Source organism: Patiria miniata, unplaced genomic scaffold (assembly GCF_015706575.1).
Source record: "Patiria miniata isolate m_02_andy unplaced genomic scaffold, ASM1570657v1 HiC_scaffold_6, whole genome shotgun sequence".
Classification (NCBI taxonomy): Eukaryota; Metazoa; Echinodermata; class Asteroidea; order Valvatida; family Asterinidae; genus Patiria; species Patiria miniata.
The window spans coordinates 8,127,477-8,145,577 of record NW_024037073.1 but is presented as its reverse complement, the minus strand read 5'-3'; the positions used below and the strand labels follow the sequence as shown (position 1 = coordinate 8,145,577).

The 18,101-nt window shown below is 42.5% G+C and overlaps 2 protein-coding genes across 2 annotated transcripts; both read left to right on the top strand.

The window, feature by feature from the left end:
• The first annotated feature begins 483 nt into the window (after positions 1–483).
• On the top strand, positions 484–1,553 carry LOC119742798 (neuromedin-U receptor 2-like). The gene has a single exon (XM_038218970.1). It carries the CDS (start codon positions 522–524, stop codon positions 1,551–1,553), a length of 1,032 nt encoding a protein of 343 aa, XP_038074898.1. The 5' UTR covers positions 484–521.
• A 5,623-nt stretch (positions 1,554–7,176) lies between these two features.
• LOC119742797 (probable E3 ubiquitin ligase complex SCF subunit sconB) lies at positions 7,177–17,767 on the top strand. Its single transcript, XM_038218969.1, has 3 exons — positions 7,177–7,358; positions 10,420–11,839; positions 17,351–17,767. The coding sequence occupies exons 2-3, from the start codon at positions 10,424–10,426 to the stop codon at positions 17,765–17,767; spliced, it is 1,833 nt and encodes a 610-aa protein (XP_038074897.1). The 5' UTR covers positions 7,177–7,358; positions 10,420–10,423.
• The last annotated feature ends 334 nt before the right edge of the window (positions 17,768–18,101 follow it).

The window sequence follows — 18,101 nt, the reverse complement described above, 5'->3', positions numbered from 1 at the left end:
CGAAATATCTTCTCAAAACGTACATTGATAAACTGGAAAGTGATTTCACCGACAGCAGCTGGCTACGTGTGACTGATGTAACTAGACGGATATAATTATCTGCCATCTGTTGAGGACTGCGGACACCATTTTCTAACATTTCTTTGAGACGCCATATTTGGATGTGAGGTACGAATTAACGCATCTGCTAACCACCGGTGTCAGTCCAAGGGGCAAGGGGCCCGGTAATAACCGGAGCGCGAACCGGTCGTGGCATGATCCTTCTATCGCGCATACAACCATCGCAACGACAAACGGCGAGAAATGACAGAGAGTGAGTGAACGCTGTGATTCTATAAGCCGATGGTCAGGCTTTTGTCATATTGAAACAACATGTCTAACCAGATTTCTTGCAAAGGAGGACCTCTGCATCTAACTGTTGATTGACTGGATCACAAGACCATTGCGTTAGTTCTTTACCTGCTGACAACTGCTTTTGAGCTGATGTTATAAATCACACGCATAGAAAACAACAACACACAATGTCGATGAAAAATGCGACTTCATTGATTAGTCTCGGAGAAGCGCAAACAGATGTTTGGGTTTGCCAGATCATCGCAGCAGAAGGTGTCTTGGGTTTCCTAGGAAACCTCTTGGTTTGCTTCGTCGTTCTGCGCGTCAGGTTTCTCCACACCATGACGAACTATCTCCTGGTGAATTTAGCTGTGGCCGATATGCTGCTATGTCTCTGCACCTTTTTCCATTACCTTTTTGCGTCTAGCAGGTGTACTCTTATCAACATGGTTCCATCAAGCTCTCTTGGGAGGGAACTGTACTGCCGGCTTGTGGCGTCCCAGTCACTGATCTGGGTGTTTTTCAACGCGTCCGCTTACAACCTGTGCGTGGTGACGCTGGAAAGATACATAGCTATTGTACATCCACTCAAATATGCCAGGAAAGTCACAGCTACAAGGATGAAGACACTCGTGACTCTGCTCTGGATGCTTTCTGTCCTGTTGGCTCTGCCTTTTCTATTCACAATCGAAGCCAGCGATGATCTCGACAAAGCCTGTTCTGACATCGAGTACCCCAATCAAGCATTCCCCATTTTGCTTAGTGTGGTATTGGTTTCATTCACCTACATTCTGCCCGTCATAATGATGAGTTGGGCGTACTACAAAATGCAGGTTACTCTCAAAAGACAAGCACAAGCTCTGAACCTACAATGCGCGAGGGCAGCAGCGGTTGATCTCGTGATTGCTAGACAGCATGTCATCAGCATGCTTACGATAGTCCTGGGTGCTCTCATTATTCTCTGGACACCGGATAATGTCTGCGTTATTTTATGCTTGTATCCAACAAGCGACAGCACACTTAATTTCTGTGGTTCAGAGAGTTTCAAGTACATCAGTGGCATAACCAGTTTTCTGATATACCTTAACTCGGTGGTTAACCCCATCATCTACGAGCTGAAGTACAAGAAATTCCGGAAGGGTTTGAGGGCGGTTTTCTGCACTTGTTTGGACGAGCACGGCGGCAGTAACAGCGTGGATGCCGAGATTGCTCGACGCTGAAGAGTTGTCACTGAGTGGTGTTTTCATTTAGGACCTGCTATAGAGTGGAAGTCACGATATTTGCAATTTATACACCCCTAGTGTATTCAGACCTCTGCTTCAGAAACAACTCGTTGACGTTTCTCACGGTATGCTCCGTCGCTGTTCAGGTGACTGTCGGACTATGGGGAAGAAGGGTTTACGGAGAAGGCATGTGTGATGCTTACTGATTTTCAACAAAGAACATCAAGAAACATTAAGACACAATTTGGGCAACAGTTCGGACAAAATGTCGTCGCATTGAAATGTTAAAAATTGCTTTCGTCCTGGGTTCACGAGAGCGAAGAAAATCAGCAGAGCTACTTTCCGCACGAGTGGAAAAAAATACCGTGTGATTCGAGGTACCCGTCCACCAAAGTTTTTATTCTGTACCAAAAAGCCCACTTAGGCCGGCAAGTAATGCCAACGATGATTTTAAGGCCTTTTTTTTAATTAAAGAGCGATTATTCCTGGAGAAAAATTGAGAGAAAATGACCCGAATATTTGGACCCCTGTACATTTTAATGGACCACTTTTGCTTCTTCATTGATGGGAATGCGTGCAAAATTATGAATTTATTAGCAAGAAGGTCGATGGCGTGGTCGCATAATGATATTGTCAGTTTGAACTCCACCTAGCTCCCAAACTATTTATAGGCTATCAGCTTCGGTCCAAACATTGGGCCACCGGTATCAGATGTTCAAAATGAGCAACGCTCATAGCAATTTTTCGTAAGGTATGCCCATCTAGAGTTGGAAAGTATGTGATAGCTTTGCAGTGTGAGCGGTGTCAGTTTTTTGGGTGCTATCACTTTCAAAATGTTTTTTTTTTCAAAATGGCCGTCAATATGCTAGTCTGATATCACCCGTTATCACCCGTTATCCACGGAGCCAAGTCTCCTGTATAGGCCTAACATCTGGGGCCAATTTCATAGAGCTGCTTAAGCATAAAATTTGCTTAAGCACAAAAAAACTTTGCTTAATATAATCAGGTTACTGGCCAAAACTCCATGCGATGTACAGTGCTTGTGACTGGTATTTGGCTGTTGTTTACTTAACATAATAATCGCATGGAGTTTTGGTGGGTAACCTGATTATAATTATTAAGCAAAGGTTTTTTGTGCTTAAGCAAATTTTATGCTTAAGCAACTCTATGAAATTGGCCCCTGATATTATGTAAAACATGCAAATTTATGCCATCTCGCGCCTCAGCTAATAGGAGTCGACTTTACTGAATCCCGATGTCATTTATTCCCAAATCAGGACTAAAACTGTGATTAGTCAATTATAATCAAGTGTTACAACAGCCGCGCGCATACATGTTGCGTAACACAATAGCGCGTGACCAACGCTTTTTTGCTGTGTTTAGCGGGGTTTTTTTCATTAGGAATTGTAGTCTAGTATGTCTAGACGCGACAAAGGTGAATAACCGAAGGCCCGACATTAACATGCGTCTGCTAATTGGTCAAAATCTAGAGTTCAAGATCTTGCGTTATTAATCAGCAAATCTGTTCCAAGTATAGACCGTGGCTTTTGCCACTGTTTATTACATAAACTATACTAATATGCGCGTCACCGAGTTATTATATATGATAACAAGCATGTTTCCCTCGTTTAAAAAAAAATATAGCACACAAAATTAAAAAAGCTGCCACCGCTACAATGCTATTTTCTAACTACAAACCTTGCAAAAAAATCACAATGAGCATTATTCTCCTCATTTGATACCCACCAAACCCCCAGGCTAATTGCCTGTATTTAATCCAGTTATACAGAGAGCCCATGAAAAGGTGTATTCCTGTTAAGAAATAAACAACAGAAGGGGTATAAGAAGCAGCACTGTTTTCACTCATTGTGTTTTCAAAACCAATTCATTCATCTTGCATAATTTGGCCCTGAATCGTGTAATTGAGGATATTTTCGGAAACCCAGCCTAAACCAGCGCCTTAAATTAGCATTTGCACCGCTAGCTGTTTTTGCAAAGTTAGCCTACACATTGACTCAGAAGTGTCAACGTTATTTGGATATAACTCTTGTTTATCCATTATATTCCTACTCAGACACAAACAATGTTTTCAACTGAACATTAACGGTTTGTTTGATCCCTCTGGCTGTAAGCCGGAGGGGGATATTGCGAAAGCGTATTCTTAGGTGTGTCTGCGCGTGTTTATGGTGTAAATCGAGGACACACACGTGCAACATAATCGATGAATTGATGGGGATGTGAAGGAAGTGATTGAGTACGACAATTTGTACTAGTTTTTTGCAATGTTGAAACTTGACAAAAATAAAAAGTTAAAGAAGGATGTTTCATCTGTAATAGGAACTCGGACCCTAAACTCCACAACCACCCCTTGGTTTCAGCAATGACTACTAACGGATATTTCAATGCAACTTTAATTTTACACTGGACCTCCTTGTAAACCTGATTCCAAAAAAAATGGGAGCAAGAAAATATTGATTTATTTTTTAAAATTTCAGTCATGGAATATAGATTTGTACATGTAGACCAAAAATTGAGAGATGGTAGCCAGATATGGATTGGTCTCCTCCCCCCCCCCCCTTCCCTCTTTGTGATTCTCCTTCCAACCCTGCATGTTTGTGTGTCCCCTACATGTTTGTTTCTTGTTCCTCTGTCTTTACCTCTAAAGAAGGCCTGGCAAAGGCTGAAATGTAATGCCACTTTATTTTTGTTTAAGGTCAATACCATTACATATACTATAGAAGATCGATGAACCATATTTGCCTGATCTATCTTCTGTTAATCTGCCCGCCGTCATCATCGTCATTAGCATGGGCGTCGCCAGGATTTTTTCTAGAGGGGGGCAAAAAAAGTTTATGGGCCAAAAAATGCTTGTATTTCTCAACACATTCTCGATTTATCAGTTTTAGAGGGGGGCAGGGACATTTTGCCCCCCCCCAACTCATTAAATTTACACCACTTTGTCTTCGCGCCTCTTTTTTTTTTTTTTTTTTTGCTTTTCGGGGGGGGGGGGGGGCAAGTGCCCCCCCCATGGGCGTCGCCAGGATTTTTTCTAGAGGGGGGCAAAAAAATTTTTTTGCCAAAAAATGCTTGTATTTCTCAACACATTCTCGATTTATCAGTTTTAGAGGGGGGCAGGGACATTTTGCCCCCCCCCCCCCAACTCATTAAATTTACACCACTTTGTCTTCGAGCCTCTTTTTCTTTTTTTTTCTTTTCTTTTTTTTCTTCCTTTTTTTTTTTTTTTTTTGTTTGCTTTTCCAGGGGGGGGGGGGCAAGTGCCCCCCCTTGCCCCCCCCTCGCGACGCCCATGGTCATTAGCCTATTTGAGAATATGGCCGACACAATAGAAGGGCGCTGTCACAAACTGAATGTGGTGGGTGAGATGCACTTTTAGGATTCATGGCTCAGTGCGCACGCCTCTCTGTGTTTTGTACCGTGCCAGCATCGGCTGTGTTTTGTATCGCCCGCATCGGCTGCTTTGCCGGGTGATTTACTTGAATATTTTAGTGATCTACAAGTACGACATATTGCCAATATTTTAATCGTTTATTGTGATGGCCGTAAACAGCATATAGCGATTAATGGAACAAAAGTCTTCTCGACTCATGCAAACGCAATTGACATTTAGGAAGGAGACGAGGCAGGCAATTAGACTCTATTTTTGTGTGACTATGGCAGTAGCTCAATTTGTGTTTATCACAGATGAAAAGGTGAATACATGGCGAGTCAAAAAGAAAGTGACCGAATGATAAAAACAAGAAACGGCACGCTCCATTTTGTAAAAAAAATATAATAGGGATAAAGAACGTTATTGAGTAGTAACTGTGAACATTTCCCGTAATTTGCATACTCTATTCCCAAGTCGTGTCTATTTTAATAAAGAGATCACAAAATTCAGCTGTCCACCACTAAACCAATTTAACGGTCTACGAATTGATAAATACCATTAACAAAATTAATGAAGAGAAAAAAAAGTTTTCCCGCCTCCACGAATAAGGAAAAAATTGAAAAGGAAAATAGAAAAAAACTCACCAATACTTCTGGGGAAAAAAGAGTTGAATTGTTCCCCATATTCAAAACAGAAAATCTGACAGTAAAAATAATGTTTCAGTCTTGATTCGTAAGATTTAAATCTCAGTTGTATTTGGAATCAATGAGGATGGCTTTAAAGTGCTTGTTTCAACAGACCATCCCTCAATAAAAACGAGAAATAAGAAGACGAACAATGGTTGTTGGATCATGCCTCACTCACTAGAAAGTGAAGAGAGACATGTCTATTAGCATCACACTGCAGTCACATTTGCCCTCAACTGATTCTTTACTTAATCCTAAAAGGGCCGGGGGCGGAACCCGCCCCCTCACTTTTTGGCTGGTCTTAACTCCAGCCGCCATCTTGGATATTTCCTTGGCATCGGATTTTTTTTACTGTTAACATCTAAACAAAAAATGGTGTATGTTAGTTTGGGGGGGGGGGGTGCACGGGGGTCCCCCATACACCCTGACAGTGATTATGAAAGCGACATCGTCACCCCTTTCCAAGATACACCATCCCAGCTATTAAAACCAGCCAAACCAGCCCCAACGTCGCAATCCTGCAATCGTCAGTCACCCCCACACCTGAGTGACTTTGTGTCATGAATCAAGACAAAACCTTTTTTCTTTGGTCAAGTTATAGTCAAACTGTATTGTCACCTACTACCTATACATTTTGGCTTTATTGGTTTCATTTTATTTTCAAAAATGTTAAATTTATGCAAACGTAGCAGTTCAGTTCACAATTTTCTCGAAAACAGTGTTTTTCTTTCGTTAAATTGCTTGTTTATACTCATTAAGTTGATTTCAGTGCTAAATTTAAAATAGTTGATCTACATTGAGAAGAAAACAATTTCCCTCAATATGTTATTAATAGGTTTGTTTCGAACAGTTGTCTTAAAAAAAAGAAAGAAGAAATGCGCTGACCTAGGTTTAAGTATTGCATGTGACAAAACCCATAGTTTCTCATTAATTTTTAATGCTTCTATATAAACACACATGTTTAAATATGCCCCAAATACACCCTTGTACAACTTTAATCGCATTTTGGACTTTTAACAAGTAATGTGGAAAGGGTTCTAATATTGTATTATATGCACTCCATACATATGTACCTGATGACATGTTACAGATTGTCCTCTATTCAGTTGTTCAACACACTTAACAGTCACCCGCTGCCGAACCGTGCGTGTCTCCCATTGATTCCAAGCATTCGATACTACACCCAACCCATTCCTTGTAGGCCCGGCCACATTGTCCATCCCTTATTCTAGTCCGACGTCCCATTGGTCTGACGCCCCATATAGGCATGATTATAGAGTTAAGGTTAGGGTTTATAACCTATTTAATTCGGAGGGAAACCGCGTGCAATTTTGTAAATTTATGTTAATATTTAATATGTTTGCAAAGCAACGTCATGCAGGTTAAGAATGTTTTGAATCACATTGGTACATCGCTCTACCGCAAGGTGTAGTACCCTTGCAGTCTCAACTGTCCCATTGCCATTAGCAAATTTCGTACATGCCCGATCGATAACAACTTACTTATTTTCTCTGTGGAATGTTCTAAACATTATATAACCATGCATTCCTCCATGATAATACACAGCCGTAACCATATTATACGAAAACGTTCTGCAGAGGCCTCCGTATAGTAGAATCTGACCTTCAAACAACGCCACATTGCCTTGAACCTGTATTGCAGCATAGCGTTGGCTGTTTTACAGGTGGAAGTCTGTACTCAAGGAATAACTGTATGCAAGGTGTGACGGTAAGTGGCATACAATATGGGATGACGGGAACTTTGCCTGTTGTACTAGATGCACATTGACATGTATCTGTAGATGTACATGTACGTAGACATACATTATTTTGCGTATAACTTTAGGCTAGAGGGCAATGGTAATAGCATAGCCTGGATAACAAAGACCGAACAATAATAACAAAGAACAACCTGCAACGCATAAGTCTATTGCACTGCAGTCAGACTTTGTTGACATTTACATGTGTATAGCCCCACATACAGTGCATAACGACAATGCACGTCCTTCGTGTATACAGGCAGTGTACGTGCCTTTGCGAATGATCATACAAAATATATGGGCGTATCAAGGTAGTGTCAAGGAGTCAGCGATACTTTAAGGCATAGAAAAATCCTTATTTTTCTCGTTTAGCGCTCGAAGAATGTTAGCTTAACAAATCATACCAATAAGGTAGTGAACAATTATTGACACTTAAATTTATATGAATTTCTTGTGTTCACTTAAAGCATAAACCTCTAGCTGTGCGGGCCCGTTTTCGGGCGAGAATCCCCGTAAAATGGTCTTTTTTTCCCGATCGACGTACGTTTCGATCGAGTCATAGTTTGATAACCATGCGGTCTTTTTCAATGGGGTTAAACGGTTCTATACAATTTAACTCTTTCTCTTCCTCATGATATATGTTATTTTTTTATCTTCAACATGATCTACGTCATGTCGGCTTTGAAAATGTGAAGTTTTCATCATTTTCCCCGTGTAAACGCACGTACCGATTGAGCGCCCTCGCGTCGGCTCTTTTGACTGTTACTCCTGACTGGAGTATCAAACTGTACGGGGTTAAACGGAATCGAATAACTTAGCAACTCTTCTTTCCTAACATGTAAAACTTGTTTTGATTGGTTGAAAAAAAAACCCGGCGTCCTTTCCACAAAGAATTAACAAAGTGGCCGATGACAACTTTCGATCGATAAGGCACTGTACGAGACGACCGTAACATGAAAAATGGTCAAATGTGACCACTGTCCGCACTTGGACTTTCGAAACGGGAAATTTTACCAAGACTGCGTGGTAGAAGCATGGAAGAATAAAAACACCATGGTAGAAGTGACCGAGATGTCACAGTCACGCGCACACTGAGGAAATAAAATGCCGATCGCATTTTTTTCAGCCCCCGAGACGCACAGTATCACACGCTAATAAAATGCACAATAGAATAGTTACATACGATATTATTTCATCTTGACACTATAAATCTGGACGAAAATGCTTAAATTTCTGACGCATTTGTAATGAACTACATCGAAGCCATGCCGCTGTACGATGTTCCGTGCGGCAGCAGTTCCATTGGTAATCGCCGGTTCCCACCGCATGCTAACAGAATTGAAGCTATGATGTAGGACCGGAACCAGTGACTACGGCCTACGTACGGTGCCATGTGCAGACTACACGGCGTAACAGGACAAATTTGGATCGTATAAAACAACAACCAAACATCGGTGGAGAAAAAGAATAACTGCAAAGTAATTCCCAGAACGTGATGTTGATCTTTTCTGTGTTTTTTGGCCGTTAAAATATATTTATAACGAGATTTTACCGCTCGGACTTGACACACGTAGCGTACGTGTTTCCACAAAATGTTCGGCCACATCACGTGTGGGATCGTGCGGTCTCTGTATGCATTCCTCCATGATGATACTCGCATTTGGGCTGGATGTATGCTTTCCCAAGCCGCTTTTACCGACTCGCACTGTCAGCACTGGATTATCGTCTCGGCAAAAGTGACCTGGTCATACAGTTTTCCTGGGCGCCTGGTCAGTTTTCCTGGGCAGCAGTTGGCCGGTAAAAATAACCGCTGGACTCAGGAAGAGTAACTGAGAGGATAAAACGTCCCAGGCTGTCCGCACTGGACTTAAAATGGGAAAAGTATATAGTCTCGGTAAGTTTTACCAAAAAAGTCCAGTGCGGACAGGGCTTAAAGTGCTGATCACGCGTTTCATGATCTTGGACTCTGCTCATCACCTGTTTACAGGACATGTTTTCTCCAATTCTACTTTAATTAAGACATTTAAAAACTATCCATTTGTAAATTTGGATTATAACTGTGGTCTTTATAGGAGTTAATTTCATTTCTAAATAATGTAAATTTGGATCTGAATACTGTTCACTTCAAGGAAGTTATAGAAATTTGTGATGGAAAGAACGTGCATTTGTTAATTGGGCAGTACCATTGTGTTTGTAAGGAGGATATCCATGCATGTACATGGAAGTGTACGTCGGATTTCTTGAAGGAAACAAAAATGTGAAAGGATGTTTATGTCAAGCTTGACAAAATCGGACAAGATTGTACTATTAGACATACCTTTGCATTGATATGTGCACAAATCCTATATGTACATTATCATGTATAGGTTTGTTTAATCCATTTTATGAATGGAGGAGCCGGGCCAAGGGCGGATCCAGAACACAATTTTGGGGGGGCCAAAAAAAAATTTGGTCCCCCCAAAAAGTGGGTCTAAAAAATTACGGCGTGGGGTTCGGGGCTCTGTGGTGCGATCTGAGGCAATTTCTGACCACTTTAACCAATTTTTTTTGAGGAAAAGATGGTGGTGTGCTCATTGCCTGCTTTATTGCGATGTCACATTAAAAAAAAAAAAAAATGGTTTCGTTTTGGGGGGGGGGGGCCATGGCCCCCTTTGGCCCCCCCCCCTGGATCCGCCCTTGAGCCGGGCCACATTTAAGGGTCGAACGCAGTTCCAGCTTTAATCCGATTATGTAGCCCTGGACCTCTGTTTAATACTATGCGCGCCAGATTTAAACTGTGAAATTTAGTGAACAAAATTGGGGGTAACGAATGAAAAATACGGAGCGTATATTCGCACTATGGCCCGTTCAATTCATGTGCATGTACTATGAATAAGTCATGTACGTTGAATAAAAAAAACTGGGTGCACAAAGAATGTGTTTGCATATCCCCCCAAAACTTTTATTCTATCTGGCTTTAAAATTGTAATTTTCTAGTTTGTCGTGTAGGCCTAAACCAGATAACATTGTTTTTTCCTTTGTATTTCACAGCAAAATGGCGTTGTCAGTTCCGAAAAGAGATCCTTTTTCTAACCTGCCTTATGAGTTGAAGGTTCTCATACTTCAACATCTTTCAGTTGAGGACCTGTGTCACGTGGCATTATGTAATCGATCCTGGAGAGAAGCCACCAATGACGATGCTCTATGGCGCCCTCTTTGCCGAGAGAAGCGATGGGAGAAGTTTGATGCAGTCGTTGATCTTTGTGTTGAACCCCCGTTCATACCTTCGTCACCTCAACCTGGCGGGGATGGAAGCGTTGGTGACAGTGTCACCTTTGCCTCTGATTCGGTTGTCACTGGTTCAAACTGGCCAGGGTTGGTAAATACATGTAGATGGAAGGAGATATACATGAAGGCACGACATCTTGAAGGAAATTGGAAGAACAATCGGTATCATGTTGTGTCGTTCGAGTTTGGTTCGGGTGGCTACAAGGATCACATATATGGCAGCTCTGAACCTGAGTTGATAGTATGCAGCCTAGCTGGTGAAGGGAATAGTCTTGCCGGTGCTCTATCAAATGATACTCTGCATATCTGGGATATCTCCAACGGTACACGTCGACATTTCATCAAAGTGGGCATCAGTAAAGGAAAAAAAGCACTGCAAATGAAAAATGGGATCATAGCTGCAGGATGCATTGATGGGAAGATTCGTACCTACTCCGCCCAGACCGGAGAGCAGCTGCAGGTCATGTCGGGGCATCGTCTGGATGTGTTTCGTCTCTTCTTCGATGGTGACACTATCGTAAGTATTGCCGGGAAGTCAGACAGGGATATGGAGGTATGTGGTGACAGTGATATGCGGGTCTGGAATGCTATAGACGGTACATCTATAGACGGTTTCGTCTTTGAGAGCACCTCCGATGACGTCCGACTGGTTTACGTGGACTATCTTGACAAGACAGTTGCAGGTGCTTACAGCGACCGTAAGATTCGATTATGGGACGCACAGAGTGGTGTCTGTAAGCAGACAATTTTCAGTGATGCAAATAACATGATTTCCTGTCACCTTGGGGACGGCATCGTGATTAGTGCCAATTCTGGAAACGCAATAAAGATATGGAACGTTGAATCGGGGGAATGCATTAGACACTTTGACGTACCTGGTGTGGACTTTGAGTATTGGGACTCACACGATGAATCAACGCACTTTGAGTTCAACGGCGAATTCCTCCTCGCCACATCGGATTACTCGAACATTAGACTGTTCAATCTCGACGGCAGATTCATTGGAGACACCAAGTCGCACGAGGAGCGCATGCTTGAAATCCGTTGTATCCTTGGCAATAAGGTCATTGCGTCTGAAGAGTGTAGCTATGGTGCAGGCTCGATGTACCTGTGGAGCATTGACCACCCTGAGCATGGTTTCGAGTTGATCAAACCGTTGAGAGGTTTGATGAATGACGATGAGGTCAGTGCACTCTATTCAGCAGCGTGGATGAGCGAGACCAAACTTACATTCGTTCGGTACGTTGAGTACGAAAAGGAGGGGTTTGAGAACAAAATCCAAATACCAGAGATCGTTGTTCACCATTATTGGTGAAGAAGTGCATGGCAAGGATCGTCAACTTAAGGACTATGGAGCCACGAGACGTACACAGTATGATTTTGTTCACTGACGTTATTCTTTTAAACATCCCAGGGAAAAAAAGACGCTGACCGGTCGTCCTTTTTCTTAATCACCTTCCTGTAAGACAGGAATGTCATCAATATATGATGAATTTCATTAGAGCTGCGAATCGAGTTAAAAACATCATTAAGCCATATCTCACAAACACAAAATGCAAAATTCAAAACTATTTTGTAAAATGTATTTGGTTTGTAAGGCACAACATTTTGAACAGTGTGTGACGTCATCTGACGTCATCAAAAATGCGATTTACGTTTGTAACAAGACTTTGGATTTTTTTTAATATTCCTCTACCATTTCAGTTTTGTAAATGTCTAAACGTTTATTTCATGTATTTGAGAACGAAATTCATTTAAAAATAATTTGTGCACTCAGTCTTTTTTTTATTGAATTTGTATACTTTGCTTTCAGCCTGAGATGAACAGTTTCTACATCCATGTGCATATATAACGAAAGATGGTTCTTAGTATCCAAAAATTCCCTCTCCCCTTTTTCAAGGGAATCGTAAAATATTATTCAGACCGTCGATTAAGCTTCTTTCTTCGCTTGGATTGAGAATTTGCTGCAGATATGAAATAGTTTCAGGAATTCTGAATGTGTAATTAGGGATTAAGAATGTTTAATCCTGTCGACTGTTGCAGGAGGATACAAAATGTGATACATACCTAGTAGGTAGATAATGCCAGATATAATTCTTCAGCTATGAGTTGTCATGGTTACAGTGCAAACCGATTCTAAAACACAATAACAATATACAGTAACAATATAATTTTGTCATTTTTGTAGAATAGAAGTAAAAATATGCAATAATGAGTAAAAACGTTTCATGTTTTCTTTGCCCGCCCCATCATGTATAAACTTCAGACTACAATTTATGGTCACGTGACCAATAACACTGCATGCTGAAAATACATAGTGGCTGCCTTTGGCCGAACTATCTGTTTGCTTTGTTTCGGGGTTCTTTTGTGACATTCGAATGAAAAATATTTCTTCACCATGTGTAGTCCTTTGATGCAGATTTGGGTTGAGAAAAAAAGGACAAAACTCAATTTTTTTAAATTGGTCCTCAAATTTAGTATAGCGCCCTCTGATGGTGATATTGGATGCCAAAGTTTGTTCAGTTGGACAAACGTTTTTAATGAAAAACGTTTTAATGAAAAAGTTAAAAATTATGCCTTACTTCGATTTGTGTCGGCGCGGTTTTCAAAATTTTGCACAGTGACTACATGAGGGCACCTGACCGTTTTGTTGAATCTGGCCTGTTGAATCTGAAATTCGTTGTGTTAGGTCAGATAGATTCTGTGCCATATACCATTGGCACGCTGTTATAGCAACATTACAAACTTGTATCAAGTATGATCCTCAAGGGATTTTGACGGATTTTACATTTTTGATATTTGTCTGTCCATCCGTGATAGGCTTGAGGATATTTTGTTGAGCCAGGGTTTGCATCGTCCAGAACTTACAAGGCCATTAGGTATGCATACATCCACATCCAGCAGAATGCAGTATCGAAATGCTTCCCAGCATTCATCAATTCCCGTAATAGCAAAAAAGAACCGCCGAGTCTTCAGCAAGGAAATTACGCAGGGAATCAGAGTTGGTTATCACAGTACCTCCAGACACGCCTGCTTGGCAGAGATCTGTATTTCTCTGGATACGTTAGAAATGATGAAATCACAGTAGTCAGATTTGCCACGTGGGCTGTTTATACTAGAGATTTTTAAGTAATAAAAGACTTGCTCGAGTCTGCCGGACTTACCAAATTAATAGAAGACTTGCTGGCAACTGCCAAGGCTTACCAAATTGATAGAAGAATTGATCTTACCTACCGAGGCTTACCAAAATGATAAAAGACTTGCTTGCCACTACCAAGGCTTTACACCAAAATGATAAAAGATTTGCTCAAACCTGCCGAGGCTTACCAAAGTAATAAAAGACTTGCTCGCACCTGCTGAGGCTTACCAAATTAATAGAAGACTTGCTCGCAACTGCCGACGCTTACCGAATTAATCAAAGACTTGATCGCCACTACCGAGGCTTACCAAATTAATAGAAGACTTGATCGGTACTTCCGAGGCTTACCAAATTAATAAAAGAGATCGCTACTTCGGAGGCTTACCAAATTAATAAATTACTCGCTCGAACCTGCCCAGGCTTACCAAATTAATAGAAGACTTGATCGCCACAACCGAGGCTTACCAAAGTAATAAAAGACTTGCTCGAGTCTACGGAGGCTATACCCTATTAATAGAAGACTTGCTGGCAACTGCCGAGGCTTAATTACCAAATTAATAAAAGTTTCGCTCGCTACTGCCGAGGTACCAAATTAATAGAAGGCTTGCTTGCACCTGCCGAGGCTTACCAAATTAATAGAAGACTTGATCGCAACTGCCAAGGCTCATTCAATTAATAGAAGACTTGATCGCGACTACCGAGGTTTACCAAAGTAAAAGAAGACTTGCTTGCAACTGCCGACGCTTACCGAATCAATAGTACACTTGATCGCACTTACTGAGGCTTACCAAATTAATAGAAGGATTGATCGCAACTGCCGACGCCTACTGAATTAATAGGAGACTTGATCGCACCTGCCCAGGCTTACCAAATTAATAAAAGACTTGATCGCACCTGCCAAGGCTTACCAAATAAATAGCAGACTTGCTCGCACCTGCTGAGGCTTACCAAATCAATAAAAGACTTGCTCGCAAATACCGAGGCTTACCAAATTAATAGAAGTCTTGATCGCTACTTCGGAGGCTAACCAAATAAATCAAATATTTCGCTACTTCGGAGGCTTACCAAATTAATAAATTACTTGCTTGCACCCGCTGAGGCTTACCAAATTTATATAAGACTTGCTCGCACCTGCCGAGGCTTATCATAAAACACTTGATCGCCACTACCAAGGCTTACCAAATTAATAGAAGTCTTGATCGCTACTTCGGAGGCTAACCAAATAAATCAAATATTTCGCTACTTCGGAGGCTTACCAAATTAATAAATTACTTGCTGGAACATGCCCAGGCTTACCAAATTAATAGAAGACTTGATCGCACCTGCCGAGGCCTAACAAATTAAAAGAAGACTTGGTCGCATCTGTCGCAGCTTACGTAATTCATAGAAGACTTGATCGCCACTACCGAGCCTTACCAAAGTAACAAAAGACTTCCTCAAGTCTACGGAGGATATACCTTATTAATAGAAGACTTGCAGGCAACTGCCGAGGCTTACCAAATTAATAAAATTTCAGTCTCTTGACCTTCACTAACCACATCAATTCCTTCCACAGAACCATCAAATTCACATCGGAGTTCTCAGCTCACTAAACCCACTTTCTGGATGTCACCGTCCGCAAGCAAGGCAACTCACTAACCACTGACCTGTATTCCAAACCCACAGACACCCACCAGTACCTCCACTCCTCCAGCTGTCATCCCAGGCACTGCAAAACTGGCATAGCGTTTAGCCAGGCACTCAGACTCAGAAGAATTTGTTCTAATGATTCCGATTTCTCCCGCCATACACAGATACTGAGGAACAACTTGGTGGCCAGGGGTCAAAGCTCTCGCCAAGTTCATCGTGCCATTGCCAGAGCTAAAGCTATCCCCAGAAATCTAGCTCTCACGGGAAAGGCCCCTGATGCCATGGCCAAACCCATGATTCCCTTGGTTACCACAGTTCACCCCAATCTCCCTCCCCTTCGCAAAATCACTAATGACAATCATCATATCCTCCATACTTCAGATCGCCTTGCCAGCGCCATCCCCAACGGCCCCACATTGGCTTACAGGCGTCCTCGAAATCTACGGGACTTGATTGTTCGAGCTGAAGTCCCTTCCTTAGATGCATCCCCTCCCACCCAGCATGGTACTTTCAAGTGCAGTTCCAGATGTGTTGTCTGCCAGATTCATATCCAGGAGTCTGACTCCTTTTCTGGCCACTCTTCTGTCACTACCCACAGAACCATTGGTAACATCACTTGTAACACCTCTAATGTCATATATCTAATTTCTTGCAGGGTCTGTGGAGTGCAGTATGTAGGTGAGACTAAGAATACGCTCAAGAAGCGTTTCTATGCCCACCGGTCAACGGTCAACACCAAGAAACTAGACACCCCTGTTGGTCATCACTTTAACCTGCCTAACCACTCCATTTCTGATATGATTTTGCAGGGCATTGTATCTCTTGGCCATCGCAAGGACTCAGTTTGCCTCAGCAGAGAGAAAGTGTGGATGAATCGTCTTCGAACTATTCAACCACATGGTCTCAACATCCAACTTGGAAATGACTAATCCTTTTCTTCCTCCATTGTCTTCTGTTACAGATAATCCATCTGGTCTTCCGTGTTTGTGTTTACCCATCTTCCCCCATCTTTCATCCCTTTCCACCTCAATACTGTTCCCCCCACATCATCCCTTCACTCTCACACTCTTTTGTCCGTTCCCACTCCCTGTGACCTTTGATCCTTCCCCTTTCTGGTCCCTCCCCTGTTTACACAAGACCCCTTGTGGTTTGCCATCTCCCTTTGTTTCTTTGTTCTCTCATCCACCCTCCCCTGTATCTTTCCACACCTTTCACACCTAATCCTCCTTTTGTGTTTCTTCTTTCAGCCCCATGCACCCCCATGTTAATGTATGTACCTCTGTCATTTCTGTTTTAGCCTCTAAAGAAGAACCTGCTAAGTTCGCAACGTCAGGCCACATTAATTTTAAGATTCAAATTAATAAAAGACTCGCTCGCTACTGCAGAGGTTTACCAAATTAATAGAAGGCTTGCTTGCACCTGCCGAGGCTTACCAAATTAATAAAGGACTTGATCGCAACTGCCAAGGCTTATTGAATTAATAGAAGACTTGATCGCCACTATACCGAGGTTTACCAAAGTAATAGAAGACTTGCTTGCAACTGCCGACGCTTACCGAATCAATAGTAGACTTGATCGCACTTGCTGAGGCTTACCAAATTAATAGAAGACTTGATCGCCACTACCGAGGTTTAACAAGTAAATGGTTTTGACCGCACCCCCCTCCGGAAGAAGCGTAATAACATTCTGCGCCTCATATCCAAAAGACAGAAGGAAGTTGCAGTGGAAGAGGCAGATGCCCTGGCAGACCAAATCACTTCAACCGATGACTGTCGCAAAATGTTTCGTGCCGTGAAGCAGCTTCACTCAACGAAACCCACCCCGCCTATCATTGTCCAAGACACCGAAAGCAACCTCATGGGAACGGACTAAGGCAAAGCAAGAGCCATTAAAGACTGGTTCCAGCAGCAGTTTACCGACCAACAGGACGAACCGCTGCAACCATTTGAGGGCACCCCACCGCCACTCCAGACTCCCATTACAGAGGAGGAAGTCAAGACCGCCATCACCGGTCCAGACGGCATCAACAGCGAGCTCTTCAAGCACTCCAAAAACCTTGTCTCCCGCCCACTGGCCAAAACCATCAACTCATCGTGTGAGCATCACGTGATCATAGAGACACTAGGAGAAGGCACACTAATCACTCTTCCCAAGCCAAAGAAGCCCCCTGGCCCACCAGCCAACCTCCGGCCGATAGCCCTGCTGAACAGCATAAGAAAGATTTTGTCCATCATCACTCTACGCCGCATCAGAGACAAAATCGACTGCTTCACCGGACCATATCAAAGTGGTTTCAAAAGAGGCAGGAGCTGCGCAGACATTGTATGGCACAACGTACGCTGATCTCAGTTGTTATGACAAGGAAATGAGACTTCCACAAGATGGGCATTGACATGTCGCGAGCTTTCGATACTATCAAGCGGAAACGCATCCTAGATGTCCTACTACAAGCAGGCTGCAACGAAGATGAAGTAAGACTAGCAAGATCACTGTTAGCAGGGACGAAGCTCAGGGTCCGTGTAAAAAACGAGCTGTCAGACTTATTTGAGACCTCAATAGGACCCCCCAGGGTGATAGCCTATCACCAGTCCTTTTCACCTGCTACCTTGCTGCTGCACTCTCATCCGTCTGAGAAAGCTCCAACAGGCCCAACCCACCGGTCTCCACTGCCTAGGTC

What these genes read in the sequence shown, in the direction of transcription:
- LOC119742798 (XM_038218970.1), top strand. Translation starts at nt 522, where the DNA reads ATGTCGATGAAAAATGCGACTTCATTGATTAGTCTCGGAGAAGCGCAA.
- LOC119742797 (XM_038218969.1), top strand. Translation starts at nt 10,424, where the DNA reads ATGGCGTTGTCAGTTCCGAAAAGAGATCCTTTTTCTAACCTGCCTTAT. An exon ending in GTTTGATGAATGACGATGAG is followed by an intron (nt 11,840 to 17,350) that starts GTCAGTGCACTC and finishes ACCGACCAACAG; the next exon opens with GACGAACCGCTGCAACCATT.